The following is a 22,053-nucleotide window of genomic DNA, read 5'->3' on the forward strand; positions in this document are numbered from 1 at the left end:
ATGTTTACATTTGTGAGCCTATAAGTATTTATCTTTTCAGGCAGTCACGATGTGTGGAGAACTGACGCCATCTGCTGCCCTACAGCAATCCTGCAGTCAAAATAGTTGGTTCTGAAAAAAGATACAGTAATGTCGAACAATGGAGTAAAAGGATAGCTCTGTTGTCAAAAACACATCCCAGTCACCTAGCTTAATCGGTAAATAAAAACTGGCCCCATATAAGCCATTAGGGGTGTGCATGTGAATATTTTATACTTTGCACTTTTCATGTGATGCTTCTGGGGATAGCCTTCACCCCAAATGACCCTGAACTTGATTAAACTGGTATGGTAATATAGAAGAAAAATATATAAGCTAAATGTTATGTTATATTGAAAAAGTTTAATCAATACGTGAAATATGTGCACAAAAATGTGCAATAACAGAGGAAACTGTGATGGGCAGACATTTAAACATGATAGATAGATAGATAGATAGATAGATAGATAGATAGATAGATAGATAGATAGATAGATATTGAAAGGCACTATATGATAGATAGATAGATAGATAGATAGATAGATAGATAGATAGATAGATAGATAGATATTGAAAGGCACTATATGATAGATAGATAGATAGATAGATAGATAGATAGATAGATAGATAGATAGATAGATAGATATTGAAAGGCACTATATGATAGATAGATAGATAGATAGATAGATAGATAGATAGATAGATAGATAGATAGAATGAAAGGCGCTATATGATAGATAGATAGATAGATAGATAGATAGATAGATAGATAATGAAAGGCGATATAGATAGATAGATAGATAGATAGATAGATAGATAGATAGATAGATAGATAGATAGATAGAAGTCCTCACACCCTTCTTTTAAATTTCATGTGTCCCACTTTAGATATCCAGCCCCAAATGCTCTTTTGCCTGATGCTCACACACGCCTCGTTCTAACCTGTTCCCTTCAATGTCTTCTGCTCCTCTTTTGTCTCCATCAACTGGCCAGGTTGCCATCATTGTGACCGATGGCCGACCGCAGGACAACGTGAAGGACGTTTCGGCGCGCGCCCGGGACGCCGGTATCGAGCTGTATGCCATCGGCGTGGGGCGCGTGGACATGAACACGCTCAAGCAGATCGCGAGCGAGCCGCTCGAGGAGCACGTCGACTACGTGGAGAGCTACGGCTTCATTGAAAAGCTCACCAAGAAGTTCCAGGAGGCATTCTGTGGTCAGTATTACACAAAGTCGGCCCATTTTTGTTTTAAAGGGTTGTAATTTCTGCAGTTTGGTGGCGCAGATTTATTCGGGGAGGGGTTTGCCTTTCGCGCCCACTACAGCGCGTTTCCCGCCCGGTCAAACTGCTGTGACCGCGCGTAGTAACAGGCAGGCAGGCCATTCAGTCGAGCTGCTGTTCACCCGCTCCTTATTACCGTTAACGGTGGATAACAGAAAACGGGTTCACCTTTGAGCGTCAGCAACGGCTTGGCACCCAGGCCCGGTACACAGGACAGAGTACCATGGTAAATTTTATAGTGCCGGATGAACGGTAGCCCGTATTTGATTTCACCTGTAGAAAAATTGCCATCGATATCAGTCATTGCTAGCCATTACTCGAACACACAGGTCAAACCCAATAATAATAATATAAATCAAACAAGAAACAGAGCTAAAAATGAACGTTTCAAAAATGGGTGACAAAAATGACGAGCCCTGCAAAAATGAAATACGTTTGGAATACTGTATATTTAAACATATTACTATGTATATAATTATATTTTAAAATATGATGTAAAATATTTCAAAGATAAATACACAGTCAGGCCGAATGTTTGTGGACACCTGACCATCACATTTTTTTGAGCTTGTTGGACATCCCATCCCAAAACCATGGGCAATAAATACGGAGTCCAGAGAACCTGGCACCCGTCTCTCCCACCTTGTGACTATAACACTGGTCCCAACCCCCTTCTTTCCACAAGAGTTTGTAAGTGTGACTGTGGGAATTTGTGCCCATTCAACTAAAAATGCATTTTTGAGGTCAATAAGACAAGAAGACCTGGCTCAACATTGCCATTCCAGTTCATCCCAAGGGTGTTCATTAGAGTTGTGGTCAGAGCTCTGTGCAGGCTGCTCGAGCTCCTCCATGTCTTCATGGGCTTGGTTTATGTCTACAAGTGCACAGTCATGATGGAACAGAAAAGGGCACTCGCAAAATTGTTGTTACAAAGTCGGATGCACACAGTTGTCTAAAATGTCTTTGTATGCTGTGGCATTAGCAATGTTCTTCACCAGAACCAAAGAGATCAGCCCAGACCCTTATCCCTCCTCCACCAAACTTTACAATAGATACAATGCAGTCCAGAAGGAAGCATTCTCCGGGCATTCGCTAAACTCAGATTCGTCCATCAGAATTAATAAAAACCCAGCACCTTTTTCCAAAGGGACTCACCATCCTTTTCTTGATCCATGTGAGGTGAAGTCAAGAGCAAATTAAATCTGTTTCAGGCTTCTAGAGTTATGGTAGGTGTTGCTGGGCTTCATCTACACTGATCTAACCTGTTGATGCACTTATAGTTTCAGACCTGTGTGCCACTGGGGACCATGACTGTGAACAGATCTGCATCAGTACTCCAGGGTCTTACAAGTGTGCCTGCAATGATGGCTTCACTCTCCAGGAAGATGGCAAAACATGTAGTGGTAAGTGTGGTGCATTTTGGGAGTTACAGGTAATCTTTATTTACACCCGTGTAGAATAACCAACCAACCATTGTCTAACCCGCTGAATCCGAATAGGGTCACGGGGGTCTGCTGGAGCCAATCCCAGCCAACACAGGGCACAAGGCAGGAACCAATCCTGGGCAGGGTGCCAACCCACCGCAGGACACACACAAACACACCCACACACCAAGCACACACTAGGGCCAATTTAGAATCACCAATCCACCTAATCTGCATGTTTTTGGAATGTGGGAGGAAACCGGGGCGCCCGGAGGAAACCCACGCAGACACGGGGAGAACATGCAAACTCCACGCAGGGAGGACCTGAGAAGCGAACCCGGGTCTCCTAACTGCGAGGCAGCAGCGCTACCACTGCACCACCGTGTCGCCCCCCGTGTAGAATAACACTATTTAATTTTCCTCTTGACAAAAATTAAACCATTTGAAAAAGAGCTTTCAGAGGTGATCTGTGCATAGTGTGATTTGTCTATACTGTATGTTCATTTTACTGTTTTTGGGAAGCCCCGCAACAGGACCGTGATTGGGGCTTAAAGTGTCATGGCTATGAGCCACTGCATGGTCACATCCACAACTATTATTATATTAGTCAAATGCCTTTATACAGGGCACCTCACCAAATCAGGATATATTACTATGTTTACAGATTTGTTTTCCCCCTCAGTTTGATTGAGTTGCACAGAATCACACTTTACAACCAAGGTAGGAAATCAGTGAGCACTGGTATGATATGGTTTTGTATGTTTTTGCTGCTACAGCCTTAGCCACCACACAACACTGCCAGTACTGGCTGTTATATAGCACTGGTAAACAGGATTCAGCTTTGCTTTAGTTTTACTACAGAGGCAGGGCAATAATAAAATTACCACAAGTAAACGTTAAAAAAAAGCACTAAGGATTTCTAATTTATGAGTAACAGAGCAAAAATATCTTTGTGGATTTGTTTGTGATAATTTTTTATTGCAAAGGGGGTAAGCTATGGAACAAAAAAAAAACAACAAATAAAAATATGTTCATATTTAAAGGTAAAACCAAACTTTAATCTCTGGGTTGATTATGTGTCTCTCAACTGACTTGAGAAAGTCTGGAATTCTTCTGAAGTTACCAGCAGAAGGATAAGAGAAAAGGTTGGATCAGACAGCCCTGTTCAGCATGTTGCCACTGCAGACCTCATTAGGATAACTGAAGTTAAGAATAATGATGAGGATTGCAGTAAAATGATCCTTGGATTCATTTTAGGTTTTTAAATATTCTATAATTGGGGTGGTGTGAAAATTTCCAAATTAATATTATGATGCTTTGTTGTTGCTAATTTTATTATAGAAATAACTCATAGTGACTATACAAATTGTTTTTCATGTAGCCTGCACTAGTTCCACTGATGTGGTTTTTTTGATTGATGGTTCCAAGAGTGTCCGTCCTGAAAACTTTGAGCTGGTCAAGAAGTTTATCAACCAGATTGTGGATAAATTAGATGTTGATCACAACAAAGCGCAGGTGGGCCTGGTGCAGTACTCCAGCTCTGTGAGGCAGGAGTTCCCACTTGGACGCTTCAGCAGCAAGAAAGATCTGAAAGATGCAGTGAAAAAGATGTCATACATGGAGAAGGGTACTATGACTGGCCAGGCTCTGCAATATCTAATCAGCAACAGCTTCAACCCCAGCCATGGAGCCCGTCCTGGTGTGCCCAAAGTAGGCATTGTCTTTACAGATGGTCGTTCCCAGGATTATATCGGAGATGCAGCAAAGAAAGCCAAAGAACATGGTAATTTTTATTTTACATTCATACATTTTAAAAAATACATTTAAAGAGCATTTTGGTGTGCTTATTTTGTTCTTTTATTTTTTTTTCAAGAAAGACATCAGCTGTTCCCCCATCAATTGTCTAAAATATTTTATTCCATTCTGCTGTTGCAGAGAGGCAGAATCTGTGTTGGTAGCATCAAACTCAAGGCAAAAACTAATACTGGATGAGGTGCCAGTTAATTGCCTGGCACACACATGTCTGTCATGCTAGTCAGAGTTTCAGATACTGTAGATGGTACTTTTCTAAAAGCCGAAGGAAATTTAAAGATGTGAAAGGAAACTAAAGTGCTAACCATTAAATCACCATGCACCAAGCTTAAGAGACACACCATAGGTTGGATAAGGAATTTGAATCAATAACCTTTCGATGTAATCCCAATGTTTTAGCCACAAGCAGGCAGAGAATAAATGCCAGCTTGAAAAATGTCATATACTGTATGAGAAATTTAATTTACAACTGCATGTCTAGCTCTTTTAAGAAAACACCCATTGCATAAGTATTAAGCTGAATCTTGGCCAATTGCTAAAGTATGCTATTGTTTTTCTCAGACTCCAAAAATGTGTGTGCTGACTCTTCATTCTCTCCACATTTGTGCTTACTCACAACTGAATATTTTAAGGCACTAGGCATTCCTTAGCATCTCAACTTTTATAAACATTTAATTTTAGGTTTCTATCAGAAACATAGTTTAGTGTTTACCTTTTCAGGCCCAGAGACTTTGAGCATAGTTTGTTTACATCTGTGTTACACAACGTTTCTAATTTATAGCTGACTCTTTGTTTGGAGAATATCCTGCAACAACACTCTCCTTCCTGAAATTGTAAAGCCTGTGTACACAAAGCTCCATCTACCTGAAGTAACAGAATCAGGATAGTTATTTAAAGAATATTTTTAAATATAACTGCACTTCTCAGTGGTATTTGACAGAACCCATGCCAGTATTCAGCTTCAGCTTGAACAGTTAGGTATCACCTGTCAAAGATTTGTAAAAGCACAATCTGGAGTGAATATTTTTACCTGTCAATTTGTTTAGCTTTCTTTAGGCTCTTAATAGGTTTCCATAACATTCTTTATTAGTCACCACACGCACTGGCCTTATAAAGAAGCAAAAATGACTATTTCTCTCATTAGTGTTTTTATACTGCTGCACATTTAACTAAAAAGGATATGATATGTAGACTGTTACAACACTCTGCAGTGAAAATTGTAATGACCAGTGACACCACTTTAAAATTCAGAATCACCTCTCATCATTTGCTGATTTATATTGTATGCATAGTTGATCATTTAATGTTGTTGCTATTCTCTAAACTGGATAAGATGTTCTTTGAGGCTCCATTAAAATGGAAGGGGAAAAAAGCAGAGACAAAAAAGTGAGTTAGTTGACCTGCTGCTTGGCTATGTAATAGATATATGGAACATTCTTAGGGCAATCTGGAACCATGTTTGGGGAGTTACAGCAACAGTTCTCAAGGGACACATTGGCAAAAGGTGTAACTTAAATGTCAGACACAACACTGAACACATGATGAACTCTGCTCTTGTTTGCTTCTTTCCACATTCAGTAAAATCTGTTTGAATTTAGAAGTATTCTTAAAAACCCACTCAGATTAACATTATATTTGAAATAACGGGACTGGTTTAGATGATTGCAATCGGATGAAGCAGTTTAACCCATACACTGTGGCCTAACTTGAGTACAGAACAGGTGAAACACAAATAATAAATGTTGATAAATTCAGAGCAAAGGGATAATTTGTTTGCCCAAATTGAGGCTGTACCTGCAGGGTTATTTGTGTTGAATAAACCCTCATCATTGGCAATTCAAGTGACATTGTGTCATACAATTGCAAAATCACATTCTTTGCCACATCGTTCTGCAGTTACCTCTTCAGAGAGGCAGTGCCACTTGGAAGGTATGGCACAGATTTTTCTGGCATCCCAAAATATCTCATGCATGATTTTTTTCACCTTATTTTTTGGCTGGCATCTTGGCGAAGGCAACTTGAGACATTTGAGATACAATTGGTTACATTTCCTTTGTTTTTACAATTGAAGCACAAGCAGGTGAAATGACTTGCTCATGGTCGATCAGTGTCAGAAGTAGGATTTGAAGTCCAAAGTCTTAACAACTGCACCTCATTGCCAATGTTGCATAGTCAGAACCATGAAGTGTAAGGTGTACGAGGGGTGGCAATGGTTTGTGAGAAAGTGGCACAACACAATCAATGACACCGTATTGTATCAATGTATTTTTGTATGGGATAACTGTTCCTGGGAAACAGTACCATGGCTTCTGGTGGTATGTTGTATCCAATTAATGTTTAGGTTGTAAATTTGTCCTTGTATGGATTCAAAGGTCATTGACTTTATATTAATATAATGGATTAATAAAGTATCTATCTATCTATCTATCTATCTATCTATCTATCTATCTATCTATCTATCTATCTATCTATCTATCTATCTATCTATCTATCTATCTAGTAAGATGTCCTAATGCTAAAACATAGTAGTCCAAGCCGTTCAAGCTTCAAACTGGTCAGTTGTCAGAGGTAAGCAGTTGTAGACATAGTAATGGATGCTGCAAATCCAGCTGTTACCTCTGTTTGTTGTTAGTCCATGGTGATCTTAGAAAAGTGACATATTTTTGTAAATGCTGGAAGTGACTGACATAAGTAGACTGATGATGTTTCACATACTCTGCTGGTCCTCCACTGTTGTTTCTACTGTCATCCTCTTTCCAGATAGTTCTTGATAGATGGGAGTCATTCTACATAAATCATGTCTCTGTGACTTGCACACCTGTATGTACAGCAAATATCAGAATGCTTCAAGTTGATGCCCCATCTTTACTAAAAAAAGACCATATTAAGCTCACGACTGACAAAAGCCATATTTAGGCGTTGCTGGTGTGCTTATGGCCACAATGCAAGTGCCCGAGTATTATAAAACATGTATTTCATATAGAACATAATTCAATCTGACATTAAATAACACAGGACTTAATGAATTCCATTTGGTCCTATTAAATTTTGATCAAAATGTTATTTTTTTTGTTTTGAAAGACTATATGATGTCTTATTGTTACATCTGTCTTTAATGGGTACCACATATAATGATGTTTTAAATATTAATGTGACTGACTTATCTTTCCACAAGGGTTTAAAATGTATGCTGTTGGTGTGGGCAATGCTGTGGAAGATGAACTGAAGGAGATAGCATCAGAGCCGGTTGCAGACCATTATTTTTATACAGCAGATTTCAAAACAATAAATCAGATTGCAAAGAAGCTTCATGTAAAAGTCTGTGAAGGTGAGCAAAAAGCTGAAGAACAACTGTTAACTTTGCTTATATTTTTGTCCATTTGAAATTTTCACTGCATTTTATTTAGCACTCTTCATGGTAGGTTTTAAATACTTCAGAGGTGTTTAAGAAAAGTTGCAAATGAACACAGAAATAATCAAGTAACAATAATGTAAAATATTGTTAAAGGCAGGAGAACAACAGAGAAATAACCTCTTTGGGACCAAGTTCACAATGAAAAAAATGCTCTTAGAGTCTTAAGACACTCTTTGGATATTCTATTAAAAATAAAAGTGTATAGTAAAGTGTATAATCACGTTAGTGTTTTGTTAAAGCTTCCTATTGGTCAAACCTTAATATTCGTCATTAATGTCAACTCTGCCTTGTTCAATGATTTAAAAATGTAATTTTTTCAATTCAGGAGTGGCAGTGCAGCACAAAGAGAGACTAAGAAAATACCAAATAGTATTCATTATTATTAATACATGGATCAAGGACAGAAAACATTTTCTTGTAAAGAATAAAGTTAGTGGAGATGTTTAGGCAGAATCAGCTCTTTGGAAAATATACTTCAACATATCAATAGTTGCTAGATTTCAAAATGTATAAACAACAGAAAACACGATTAAGCTTGGAAATACTGGAATAACTTAGGAAAATAATATGCCAAATATGCTTAATTTAGAAAAACTTGTACTGCCACAGAAAAGAACAAGAGTGAGTTTACAAGGAATGTTCGATGGATCTTGACAAAATAAAATTAAATGTTGGCATACAGAATTATTAAATAATATCTTCATACTGTACAATGCAATGAATTTTCAGTTAGATAAATAAAAAGTATGAGTTATAAAGCAAGCAAAATGGATTCAATAAGGCTATTAATTTTGCTTATATCTTGTTTTTCTTTTGCAGAAGAGAATCCTTGTGAATGTGAGTCTATTGTAAAGTTCCAGAAGAAAGTAGATGATGCCATACAGCAAGTAATGAAAAAATATATCCTTTTTCATTAAAACATTCTCACACATAGTAAGTATTTTCCAATATCCATTTTGCTAGAAGCATCAGATACAGAGCAGAAACAAAGTGGATGACGTGACACATTGATGGGTCACAGGGCATACACAGTCATAGTGTGCCATTTAGGAGGGTGCCACCTAACCTAACCTGCACATGTGTGAGGTATGACAGGACAACCAGAGAGTGTAGGAAAAAAAAAACAAATGGACAAGGAAGTATTTGTCATCCCAGCAGACAGTACTTGGCTCAGAATATGACCCCAGGCCTCTGAAACTTTGAGGCAACTGTGCTGAAGCACAAGGCCTTATTGTCCACTAATTGTAATGAACTATAAAAGTAAGACAATGTCACAAGTGTATATGTTATGTACCATCCTGAATGTGACCCTGCCTTGTTTTCATTTATGATGCTGTGGGGAAAATGGATTGAAAACTGATGAACAGAAAGATAAATGGCTGATAAAAAAATCAATACACCACTTGTTAGCATAGATTTGTTTTCTTTTTTGTTTAAACGGCTTAAAAATCAATCTTAGAGTTTTCAAAACAATTTTTATCTCACTTGCTGGACTGGCCATATTCACAATATCAGTTTAACAAACACATTTGTGCCAGATTGATGAAATTCATACAGATAAGTTTTTCCTAGGAATTCCATCATACAAACAGAATATATATACAGTGGTGTGAAAAACTATTTGCCCCCTTCCTGATTTCTTATTCTTTTGCATGTTTGTCACACAAAATGTTTCTGATCATCAAACACATTTAACCATTAGTCAAATATAACACAAGTAAACACAAAATGCAGTTTTTAAATGATGGTTTTATTATTTAGGAGAAAAAATCCAAACCTACATGACCCTGTGTGAAAAAGTAATTGCCCCCTTGTTAAAAAATAACCTAACTGTGGTGTATCACACCTGAGTTCAATTTCCGTAGCCACCCCCAGGCCTGATTACTGCCACACCTGTTTCAATCAAGAAATCACTTAAATAGGAGCTGCCTGACACAGAGAAGTAGACCAAAAGCACCTCAAAAGCTAGACATCATGCCAAGATCCAAAGAAATTCAGGAACAAATGAGAACAGAAGTAATTGAGATCTATCAGTCTGGTAAAGGTTATAAAGCCATTTCTAAAGCTTTGGGACTCCAGCGAACCACAGTGAGAGCCATTATCCACAAATGGCAAAAACATGGAACAGTGGTGAACCTTCCCAGGAGTGGCCGGCCGACCAAAATTACCCCAAGAACGCAGAGAGGACTCATCCGAGAGGTCACAAAAGACCCCAGGACAACGTCTAAAGAACTGCAGGCCTCACTTGCCTCAATTAAGGTCAGTGTTCACGACTCCACCATAAGAAAGAGACTGGGCAAAAACGGCCTGCATGGCAGATTTCCAAGACGCAAACCACTGTTAAGCAAAAAGAACATTAGGGCTCGTCTCAATTTTGCTAAGAAACATCTCAATGATTGCCAAGACTTTTGGGAAAATACCTTGTGGACTGATGAGACAAAAGTTGAACTTTTGGAAGGCAAATGTCCGTTACATCTGGCGTAAAAGGAACACAGCATTTCAGAAAAGAACATCATACCAACAGTAAAATATGGTGGTGGTAGTGTGATGGTCTGGGGTTGTTTTGCTGCTTCAGGACCTGGAAGGCTTGCTGTGATAGATGGAACCATGAATTCTACTGTCTACCAAAAAATCCTGAAGGAGAATGTCCGGCCATCTGTTCGTCAACTGAAGCTGAAGCGATCTTGGGTGCTGCAACAGGACAATGACCCAAAACACACCAGCAAATCCACCTCTGAATGGCTGAAGAAAAACAAAATGAAGACTTTGGAGTGGCCTAGTCAAAGTCCTGACCTGAATCCAATTGAGATGCTATGGCATGACCTTAAAAAGGAGGTTCATGCTAGAAAACCCTCAAATAAAGCTGAATTACAACAATTCTGCAAAGATGAGTGGGCCAAAATTCCTCCAGAGCGCTGTAAAAGACTCACTGCAAGTTATCGCAAACACTTGATTGCAGTTATTGCTGCTAAGGGTGGCCCAACCAGTTATTAGGTTCAGGGGGCAATTACTTTTTCACACAGGGCCATGTAGGTTTGGATTTTTTTCTCCCTAAATAATAAAACCATCATTTAAAAACTGCATTTTGTGTTTACTTGTGTTATATTTGACTAATGGTTAAATGTGTTTGATGATCAGAAACATTTTGTGTGACAAACATGCAAAAGAATAAGAAATCAGGAAGGGGGCAAATAGTTTTTCACACCACTGTATATTATTCTTCCATTTTCCTAAGCAAGTTAGTCCAGTTGAGGGGTGTAGGTGCCAGAATCTATTCCTTACGCATAAGACAGGAACCAGCTTGAAATAGGGTGCCACTGTTTAGATTTACAATCACGTTAAGCTAATTTAGTGCCACAGTTTCACCTAATTTGTCTTACAGATATGAGCAAAATGAAAAGCTAAATAAATAAATAAATAAATGAACTAACCTTGCAGGATTATATTATCCATCAATTTTCTAATATGCTAGTCTAGGGTTGTGGGTAACCAGTGTCCATTAGTGCAACACTGGGCATAAAGTCTATTATAACATTCTCAACCCTGCATAATTCATGGAGAGAACTTATGAACTAACCTTGCTAACCAAGTACTGTCCTAGATTATATTATCCATCAATTTTCTAATATGCTAGTCTAGGGTTGTGGGTAACCAGTGTCCATTAGTGCAACACTGGGCATAAAGTCTATTATAACATTCTCAACCCTGCATAATTCATTTCGGGGGTCATTGGATCTGGAGCCACCCTGGCTGTATTAAACACAAGACAGAAATAAGCCCTTGAAAGACTGCCACAGTCCATGGTAATGCCAATTTAAAATCACCCATTAACTTTGTTGAAATGAGGGAGGAAAACCCATAGAAGTACATGCAAGCTATTCATAGACAACATCTGGGTATGTGATCCAAACACAGCATGCTGGAAGGTTACTTCCACACTGAAATGAAATGATGGTACAAGACAACTTTTCTGCCATATAACCTTCAACAGATGTGTAGCAGACAAGGTAACTGCAGGTCACATGTATTGGAGGGGCAGGAAGAGACAAATCCACAGCAGATGAAAGGAAAGGTGACAGTAGGTGTGAAAAAGCTGCTATTAGAAATGATTGGGGGCTGGGATGTTAGTCGGATTTTGGGACCAGGAGAAATATGTGATCCCAACCCAAGAATGAGTTTATCTTCTTTTGATTTTCTTTGAAACGTGTCTTTGAAGCCTTGTGAAAGAACACAGACTGAGACATCAGCATGGCTGTGAACAAGGGATTTCAAGAGTTCTACAATAGGCTTTGTGAGGTCTTTGATCTTGATATCTTGAATGCGCCCTGAAAAGTTCTGCTAGCCATCTCCCCATTTCACCCTATGTAGATGGCCAGAAACCTCCAACAAGCAATGCAATAAGTAAATGTTTTTGACTGGCATTTACCAGAGGGGTCAGATATAAGGGTATTGTTGGTGACATATTTACAACTGACACAGCAACTACAGTTACAGCTCAAAGTGCCTGATGGGGAATGTATACATGTAGCTGTCCTCTCTGAAGCGAGTTGCGAATGAGTGGTTTGTGTAGGTTAGGTGCCTGATGGAAGGTGATCAAGGAAGGATCAGTCTGCAAAAAAAAGCCAAGTGATCTAGAAAACATGCAAGTGAATGTTACATTTCCCAAGCTTTCCTTCCATTGATAACATGCAAAATTAAATAGTAACAGTCCAAGTACTGAGCCCGGGGCACACTACAGCCAAGTGCATGCCATACTGATTGAGTATTACCATTACACTTCATGTGTACTGAATCAAGTTGATATGCCAGGACTGAGAGCCCAACAGAAGTTAAACTTGTGCAATAGAATTGAGCAGTTGCTCTTAAATCTTTCAACTAAGACATTTGAATGCTGTTGGTAATAGTAGACAAAACCGTTTAAGAAAGCTGGTCTGAGTGAAGGCTTTCTCAAGTACTTAGGAGAGAACAGGTGAAGCTGAAGTTGGTCTGTATTTATACAGTATACACGAACCTAGCTCTGAACTTATTGAAAACGTTCCGACGTCGTACACTCTAGGTCCATTAGGAACAATGCCAGCCACTAAAGATCAATTGATAGACTGCCCCGCATCCGTGTGTTTCACCAATGGCAGACTCAGTCAGTATGAGCTAGTGTGTGTGCTTGCACTTGTATGAGTCTCATGCTGCCACTGTCTCCAGGGTTGGTTCCTTATTTTATACTCAATTGCTACTTAGACAAGGAAGGAGATTCAGAAGATGCATAATAGATGTGTGGATGTTTTAGAAGAAATACATGCATCAAGGGAAGACACAGCAGCAAAACAAGACATTTAAACATTTCACTGTTAGATGTCGTGTGCCAATGAAGCCAGGTGGTTAAAGGAACTGGACTTGTCAGTTCAGTGCTAGCGATTTGATCCGCCTGTCCTCCATTAGTAGACAGTACAAGGAAACTCTGTAGAAAGGCATTATATAAAGTGGGATTATTTTGTTTCCTAAATGTGCACAAAGTGGAAATTCTGTGTTTCTGAGTCAGATGTGGAATTTTGTCCTTAACCAAGCTCCTTACTAGATGCAGTGACAAAGAGGATTGCAGCCCTGGAAAACAAAATTGTATAAAGATGCCAGTGACTTTGTCGATGCCCATTCACCACTCAACATGATGGATCAGTGCCCTCTTTAAACTTCTTGTAACACACGAAGATGCCAAATGTATTTATGGGATTGGGTGGCTGATGCTGTATGTGATGTATTTAATCAGGTACCTGTTTTCCAACTGGTTTAGAGGATTTCCAAGAAAGCCGATTGTGACTAAAATAAAAATGCAAGGTATGACATAGTGTCTGTTACCATAGAGATTAAAGTCTGCCTCTGTATGTCATATACCTGTGACACTGAGCATATGGAAAGAGTGCTAGAGAGACAGATAAGATTATGCATGTCTTAAGCAATAAAATAACACATTAAGTATGCATTTTCCACTTTTAAAAAACTGTTGCAATTATGACATGTGTACAATATAAGTCTAATATAGAACCAAATATATTATTTTTGTTAAATTAAAAAAGTAATTATTTCAAGTTCAGCATAAATGTTTAACTTTGTACTGATGGGCTGCTGTTCTATAGCATTAAACCCTTCTATTTGTTTTGCCCTTGTCAATAAGCTTTGTAAAATTAGTTGTCATCTATAAGGCATTTGTTGTCATTTATTTGTGTGTCACTTATTTTTACTGCTAAATTTTAAAGTTGTTCAGGATTTATCTAATATCACATCAGGTGTTGTACACAAAAGGCCTCTTAGACAGGGAGCTGTGTGTAAAGACAGTAAAACACAACAACTGTGGAGTGTTGTGATTCAGTGTGTTTCTCTCCATGTCCCATGAAGTGCAGGTTTGCTTCTTTTAACCTTTTCATAGATGGGAAAGTAAAGGCTTGGAGGCTCAGTGGGTAGGGTTGCAGGCCTGACTCCTTTGAACGGACAGCCTCCAACATCCCATATGGCAGGTAAACCAGGGACTCTGAACTTGACTCCAAGTGCCCTGCAATGAACGGAGATCCCAGGCAGAGTCCTCGCATGGTCATCTCTAGCAGGCTTCAGATGGGTGGCAAACCTTAGGGAGATTTTGAGAGGCTTGTGTACAGCTTTTAATTAAATAGTGTTGTATTTATCAGCATCTGGAAATATTAAATGCAGAAGTTCTAAAGTTCTTAAAAGAAAATCTGATAACTCCAGATGGTTATTGCACTGCCAAGCACTTTTTAATCACCTAACCCCTGATATGTAGCACATAAGCAGAGCTGTTATTTAGAGGAATGCCAACTCAAGATAAATGTAAAATATAACAAGCAAGACAAGAACACCAATCCCTCACAGACACATGCAGTCATTAGAATTTGTTCAAGTAGGATTTAAAAAGCATGACATTGCATAATAAAACGTATTAAAAATTAATGTGTTCTCACGCCCTACATCAGGGGTGTCAAACTCCAGTCCAGGGCCGTAGTGGCTGCAGGTTTTCATTCTAACCATCTTCTTCATTAATGACCAGTTTCTGCTGCGAATTCACTTTTTTTCCTTTAGTGTTAATTCACTTGACTCGGGGCCCCTTAGTTGTTTCTTTTTCTTTAATTAGCAGCCAAACAATAATGAAACACAAAACGAGCCACCCCAAGATCAGCTCACCTGTGCCCACCACGCAATATGTGAAAATAAAGAAAGGTGAAGGTCTCAGTAAGGTTGATCTCTCAGGTCACCAAAACATTTAGGAAAAAAAAACAGAAAACCAACAGTTTTGGAAATGTTGCTGCTCTCACTCTGCCACAGCAGACAAGCCATGGAATTAATTAACGGGTTTAATTAACAGCAAGAATCGGCTTCTCATTAAGAGATTGGTTGGAGTTTGAAGTCCCAATTTAGCTGGTCATCTGTTGGCTTGTTTCACGTCTCATTTCTGTTTGGCTGCCATTTAATGAAGAAAAGAATAAATTCAGAGGAATCCTTAAAAACGGCTGTTAAAATGAAGGGAGAAAGTTAATTAGCAGTAAAAACGGATTAGGAAATTAGGTTTAGAATGTAAACCTGCAGCCACAGCGGCCCTCCAGGCCTGGAGTTTGACACCCCTGCCCTACATGGCTTTATTGTACAAGGAATCAGACGAGGCAGAATCTGGACCTGGAAAGCCCCCACAGCCTGTCTTGAGAGGAAGCGAACTCCACAGACCCAAATCCTTGACCCCCCAACATTTAGGAAGTCTCTTATTTTCCACAGTGCAGATTCTTCCATTGAGACACGTGGTCAACAGGGAAAACATTCGCTTCCAGTTTGCTTACATTGCTACACAGGCCAGGAGATCAACAGCTTCACACACAGCCATTAATTGCAATGATTCCACACTTATCTGCTGGAATTTGTTTTGGTAAAGAAACTGAAGCCCGTGGCCTGCATGGCTGCTAAATGGTGAAACAACGGACATGACCCGAGCTGTGGTGACCCCATTACTGCTCCTGTGTCTTCTGTGCTTGTGGACATCTGTGAGCAACAGCAGGCAACTTCATTTTTATGCAGGCCTCATTTTTCATCTGCACAAACATTAAATGAGTGCGGACGTGAGCTATGAGCCCAACCTCCAAATTCTAGATGTGACCAAACTGCCAAAGCTAAAAGCAAGGTCAGGGGTCAGTTCTTTAAGAAACACAAGCTAGGGGCCCATTTACCAACACACTTACCCAGAAAGAAGTATTTGGAGCTGAAGTGAGAGCACATGACCCGGGGCATGCTGCTCTATGCCTGCCTAGTGCCAGCAGGTCTGTACCACACCCCCATGTTTTACTTCAACTAAACATGGCATTGTATCAAATTAAATATCACAAATTGGACTACATTTTACTGAGGTTTATTCTGAAATCCACTAAGCCGTATGGTACACATGGAAGTAATGAAATGGCTGCTCCACCACAGTATCAGTTGTCACTCGCAGTCTGTTTGTTAGTGGTTAGCATACTGAAACATGATCCAATACAGGGGGCACACTGCAGTGACAAAAAGGCCATATGATGAACTGGATTCACTGGCTGGCTGGCGGTGCGACCTGTAGACTACAAGGATAAGGGTCTAATGCGTGACCCCAAGTGGGGCTCCAAATGAATCAAAATGTCATCTGAAAACAAGAAACTCTTTTTTTTTTGAAGAATATAGAATTTATTTATTTTAAAGATTATAAACCTTTAAAACTGTACATACAAATTACAAAGGAAAAAATAAAACTTCAACATTAAACAAAAACTGAAAAGCAAAACAATGGACTCTGGACACAAAAGAGTCAACTGACGCACTACAGACAGACCTGCAGAGGAGCAAGAAAAAGTCCGCAGCATCTAATTCCAAAAATGATACAATTAACACAATTTAATTATTATTAATATTCCAGTCATAACAGAGACATGCAAATCCCCTTCGTGGAACTTGGTGTGCAGTGATAGTGCAGTAGCTTTAAAATAAAGACATGGAGCTTGGGGGGATTCAACTGGCAATACTTAAACTCCAGAAGCAGGAAAGGTGAGCAGCAGCTTTTAAAAAGAAGGCAAATAAAATAAACAAATATACAGAGTGTGTGCTATGGCAGAACAGAATCATGTAGCCTAAGTGTAACACTGCAGTTACAACATTTAGAAAAGAAAGAAAGAAAAAAAAGACTCGCCTGCCACAAAGACAAGACAGTTATTTGATCTGCAAGACTTGGCTTCAACACTGTGCCACTTTACTCGTCTACCCACCTGTCATGGTGGATGGTTTCCAAAAGCCCATCATAAAGCTCAAAATGACTGAAGGCTGGTATAATACTTATTTATCCATCTTTGTAGGTATAATAAATATACACAAACAAACTTTTATATACAAATACAAAAACACCTCTCTCCATATATTTTCCAGAAAAACACATCTTTATATTTCTCAAACCTGTTTGCCAACATTCAAGCCTCAGGCACTTCAGCAGTCTGTCCCAGCACGACTGGAACCCAATCAGTAAATTCATGATTTCCCAGAGTCACCTTGCGTCTGACTGAAGTTAACATACACACCCCTTTAATATATAATCCAAGTTTAACAATTGTTATCAGGCACACAAGAACACGTGCCTGCCATGTTCAAACTCCTCCAACTGCTAGAGTGCCAATTCTCATTTGGTTTTCCACCCGGTGTATATGTCACCACACACCTCAAGGAACGGTAGGAGTTTTAATATTATTTTTTAAAAAAAATAGTAATTCTCCAGTTGCTAAATTACTTTGAGAGTCAAGCATTTCAATCCCAGGACCTGTCGGCTAAAACTGAAGTTGTGGAGGGGCCCATTTTGCGTGTATCGATTTGGCTTTAACCAAGATTCAAATTTGTTTCAATGTAACATTGGACACAATTCCACAAGAGCAACTTTCCTGCATTTGTGATGCTTTACAAGCCAACATTCAGATATTACAGTTCTTATAATTTTATTACGCACACCAAGACAGGCAGATGGAAATCACCACATTAATATAAAGAGAGTCGAAAGCACAAGTAGAGAAAGAGCATCAGCCAGCACTGCAACTCCCACCTCAGAGCCCAGTTTACTCTCGTTATTGTCACACAAAATGCTGTTCAAGCAAACTAAATCCTAATATATTTTCAACTATTAATGCTGTGTTAATAATATTGTCACTAACTATAGCACCTCACAAATTAATGCTTCAGCAAACTGCCTTCTTATCATACGTCAACAAAGCCAGAGGGGTCACCTCTCCATGATTAGAAGTTAAAAAGGATCAACACAGTAAACGAAGCAGCAAGTCCTAAGGTCAAGAAAGCATCAAGAATGAACAATGAGGTCATAGCAGACAGAGGTCACCTAGGATGGACACCTGTTTGGAGACCTCACCTAGCTCAACAATCACTTTTATTATTGCACAGTCAATAAAAGAATGAAAAAGAAAAAAAAAAAAAACCAAAAAGGATATGCAACCACAAGACGTCACATTCTCGGTTACTGATTTAGCACACAAAGGAGTGGTCAGCAATTGCATATTACAGTTCCCCCGACTCGGAGTGCAAGTAAACAGTCTGGCTGACCAGACATAATCCACCAAGTCCAGATGTTAGTGTGACTCGGCTTCTTTTTTGGTACTTTGTTTGACCTCAGTGAGCTTTGTCCTTTGACAGACTCTGAGTAGGAGTTTCACTTTGTGTATCGAAACAGCCAACAACCACCTGTGTGCTAAACTGTGGTGCATTTATGAAATTATAGAAAAGAATGTAAACAATCGACTTCACAGAATCATAACCCACAAGAGCTCAATACTCCTGCTCAAAATCAGAAACATCATGCCTCAAAGAAAAAATAAAATATACACACACATTGTTGTTTATATAGTACATGGGACATTTGTGAATTAGGCACGCTACAAAAAAAAAAAAAAAAAATCATATAGAAAAGATCACCTGTTTTTTTGTTTAAAAAATTCCTCAGCTTTACAATTTGAGTCCAACAAAAAAAGTGCAAAAAAATAATAAAAGTTAAAACATAAACTCACTACAATGAAGAAGAGACACACAAAATTAAATACCATCACCAGTGCAAATACAAGGTAAGAGGACACGTCCCCCAGACCCAGAATGCTACAATCAGCGTCCATATTGGTGAACATCCTGCAGACTGTTATAAAGTTTGATGAAAGTGTAATAAACCAGAACTAGCATGACAAGTTGCTGAGTGATTCCTGACTAAAACTTAACATCAGGATTCTTTATATATAAAAAAAACCCACAAATACCCATGATGGCAGCATCCCGATTTTAAACGCAGGCAGTGTGCCTTGACACACTCTTGGACAAAACAAAAACGAAAATGGAAAACTTGGAAACAAGAGAGTGCCTTAATTATGACAAGAAAATTCAAACCACCGCTCCAAATCTCAGCATTGCTCATTACTTACAAGTCTGACTCCATTTGCCATCATTAAAGTGTCGGTGATTAAAAAAAGAAAAAATGAAAGGAAAAAAAAAAAAAAACGTGGCTAACAGAAATACCAGAGAGAGTCCCTCATGGTGAAGTGATGGACTCTTCAAAGGGACAGGCCTGAAATAAATGCCATTGAGACGACGCCGTCCTCTGCCCATCACAAGAAGGTTTTCATTACTCTTATATCTTGGCAGACTTGGTAAAAGCCCTCACAAATGTGCCAACATAAAGACCCTTCCACTTAACTGTGATAGCTACTGACATTTTTTCCATGAATGGGCCTTGTTAATAACTACTTAAGTCTACTTCCAATAAAGCTGTCAAATGCAAAAGACCAAATAGGGTTAAACACAAAAATAAAATTCTTATCTTCCACAATTAAGAACAAAAATGATCACAATAAAAAGGAGTGTATCCAAACAGCAAAGAAATCCCACCACAAAGGGAAAAAAAAAAAATTCTAACCCCTCCAGCTGCTTATGGGGAAGAAAATTTAAGGTATGCCAACAAACCCCTTTGTGCATTTTAAGACTCCCAAACAAACATTCAAGGCTCCTGGACTACCCCGGGACTGATCAGGCGACCGAATGAGAATGTGAAAAGAGCCAAGAAAAAGGCCAGAGTCCCTCCTCCTTTAAACCCTGCTGCCATCGTGCAGTCTGTCCCACCAATCCAGCTGCAGAGTAGTGGATCTGAGGTAGGTGCAAACTGGTAGAAGCCCGGCTCACGTCATGTAGCGGGTGACGGCACGTAAAGCATAGAGAAGGGCAGCCTGCATGCGGGCTTCCAGGAGCAACAAGTTGACGTGCACCTAGAGGGGAGAAGAACAACAACAATGAAATTGCAGCGCCTTTTAACACAACATGGCTATATTTACTCCTGCGATCTACAATCCAAACCTCAAACAAGTGGACATTCTACTATTTGAATTGAAATCCTCAGAGTCTCGAGGTCAAACTGTACCTGTTTTTGTGTTTCAAATTGCTTGAGGTGCCTGAAGTTTTATCTGTTCAGGATGAACCTTTGAGACCTTTCTTAGATCTTCCCATCTTTAGAAACACTTTACTTGCCACTGCTTTCAAGTCATTTTTGATCCACTTTTGACATTAAAGGATTTCCCACAGCATTTAGGGTGGTAAATTTGTCCACAACCCAAAAAAAACCTACCTAAAATTCTACCTTTTCAGTTCAGAGCAGTAAAGGCTTTTAGTAAACCTCCCTAAAATTTTACAAAAAGCAAAAATCACATTTTTAAACACTGCCACGTCCTTAAGAGTCTGTTCTGAACCGCCATACCTCAGTTATTTCTTGAGCTTCTGTACAAGCCACTTCTGTCTGGGACAAACAAAGTTAACCAACCATACTGTATACCCATTGAGTTTACTCTTCATTCAGGGTATCATTTGTCTACATCCCACAAAACCTTCCTAAGTGTCATCTGTTCTAAAACTTGGACCAACTTAACTTGTAGTAGTGATGATCCTATCAATAGAAATTAGGATCAGGATGAAAATCTGATATGTGGGGCGCATGGAAAAGGGGTATCTGAATCGGGTCACAGAAGGACCCCAAGGCACAGTACGGAGTCATCACTCAAAGACAGACATTGTGGAGATTTAAGAGAAGGCAGCATTTGTTAATTTTTATCAATTGTGTCATTTATGTGAATAATTAAAGAGAAAAAAAATCCCAGGACTGAACTTGGGATTCACCGATTTAGAAGGAGCAAGCAAAATCAAACTCCATCACTGAATGAAGCGTAATAAGATGGTCATTCCTGCACTTTATTCACTGGACAATGGCCAAGAATGCTGCCTCACACATCCATCGGCAAAGGCTGGAATCCTGTGGCCAGCTATCATCTGTGTGCATCGCCATCTGCTCGCTATTCTTCTTGTGGTTGCCATTCAGCGTTTCCCCAAAGATTTGCAGGTTAGTCTAACAGCCAGCTTAACAAAATTTCAACCGTCTCCTTTTCAACTTCTACATGTGTGGACCCTGTGATGGACTTGCACCCCAGGCAGGAATGATTCCTCCCTTGCGTCCAGTGGTCCCAAAATGGCTACTAGAATCCCCCTGCCCCCTGTGACTGTAAATTAGGTTAAATTAGGATTGGAGGTGTCATAAGACAACTTGCGGGCGCAAAGGGGGAATGTGAGGGGACAAAAGGTGGATGTATCCTTCGAAGGCAATGAGCTGTGCTGACCTCTAACCCTGACCATTACATTAATGGGCAATTAAAAGCCTCACTTTAAAGCAGAAATAGCAAGAACTTTCCTCATCCCAAGGGGGACATAACAATCCACCGCCACCTCCAAACACACACACACGAGAATTACAAAAATACACGACTTGGCTAACAGTAAGAGAGCAGGCAAGAATGGTGCACTGCAAAGTCATATTGCCGTAGGTATGAAGAAGCCCCAGATGCATTTCTTGACGCACTATTGCTGAATAATTAGTGGGCTAAAGGTACTCGATAACAGAAGATCACATATTAAAAATTTGAAACGTGGAAATGAATCTCTTAAACTATTTTATGTAGTCAGTAAGATGGTAATTCACTAACTTGCCAAATACAAAGGAGTTAAACAGCTCCACTCACATC

The 22,053-nt window shown here is 39.3% G+C and overlaps 2 protein-coding genes across 4 annotated transcripts in view; one reads left to right on the forward strand and one right to left on the reverse strand.

Annotated features, from left to right (window-relative positions):
* The window catches only part of matn1 (matrilin 1), a 33,174-nt gene extending 19,033 nt beyond the window's left edge, over positions 1-14,141 (forward strand). For both annotated transcript variants that reach the window (XM_039739431.1, XM_039739430.1), the window contains exons 3-8: positions 1,012-1,234; positions 2,581-2,703; positions 4,106-4,507; positions 7,712-7,864; positions 8,771-8,851; positions 13,521-14,141. In XM_039739431.1, the coding sequence (XP_039595365.1) occupies positions 1,012-1,234; positions 2,581-2,703; positions 4,106-4,507; positions 7,712-7,864; positions 8,771-8,851; positions 13,521-13,570 (1,032 nt within the window). In that variant the 3' untranslated portion in view covers positions 13,571-14,141. The remainder of the gene's footprint in view (positions 1-1,011; positions 1,235-2,580; positions 2,704-4,105; positions 4,508-7,711; positions 7,865-8,770; positions 8,852-13,520) is intronic.
* A 2,878-nt stretch (positions 14,142-17,019) lies between these two features.
* sesn2 (sestrin 2) overlaps positions 17,020-22,053 on the reverse strand; it is a 41,309-nt gene continuing 36,275 nt past the window's right edge. For both annotated transcript variants that reach the window (XM_039739646.1, XM_039739647.1), the window contains exon 10: positions 17,020-20,256. In XM_039739646.1, the coding sequence (XP_039595580.1) occupies positions 20,170-20,256 (87 nt within the window). In that variant the 3' untranslated portion in view covers positions 17,020-20,169. The remainder of the gene's footprint in view (positions 20,257-22,053) is intronic.

The sequence above is a fragment of the Polypterus senegalus genome, chromosome 17, assembly GCF_016835505.1.
Source record: "Polypterus senegalus isolate Bchr_013 chromosome 17, ASM1683550v1, whole genome shotgun sequence".
Classification (NCBI taxonomy): Eukaryota; Metazoa; Chordata; class Cladistia; order Polypteriformes; family Polypteridae; genus Polypterus; species Polypterus senegalus.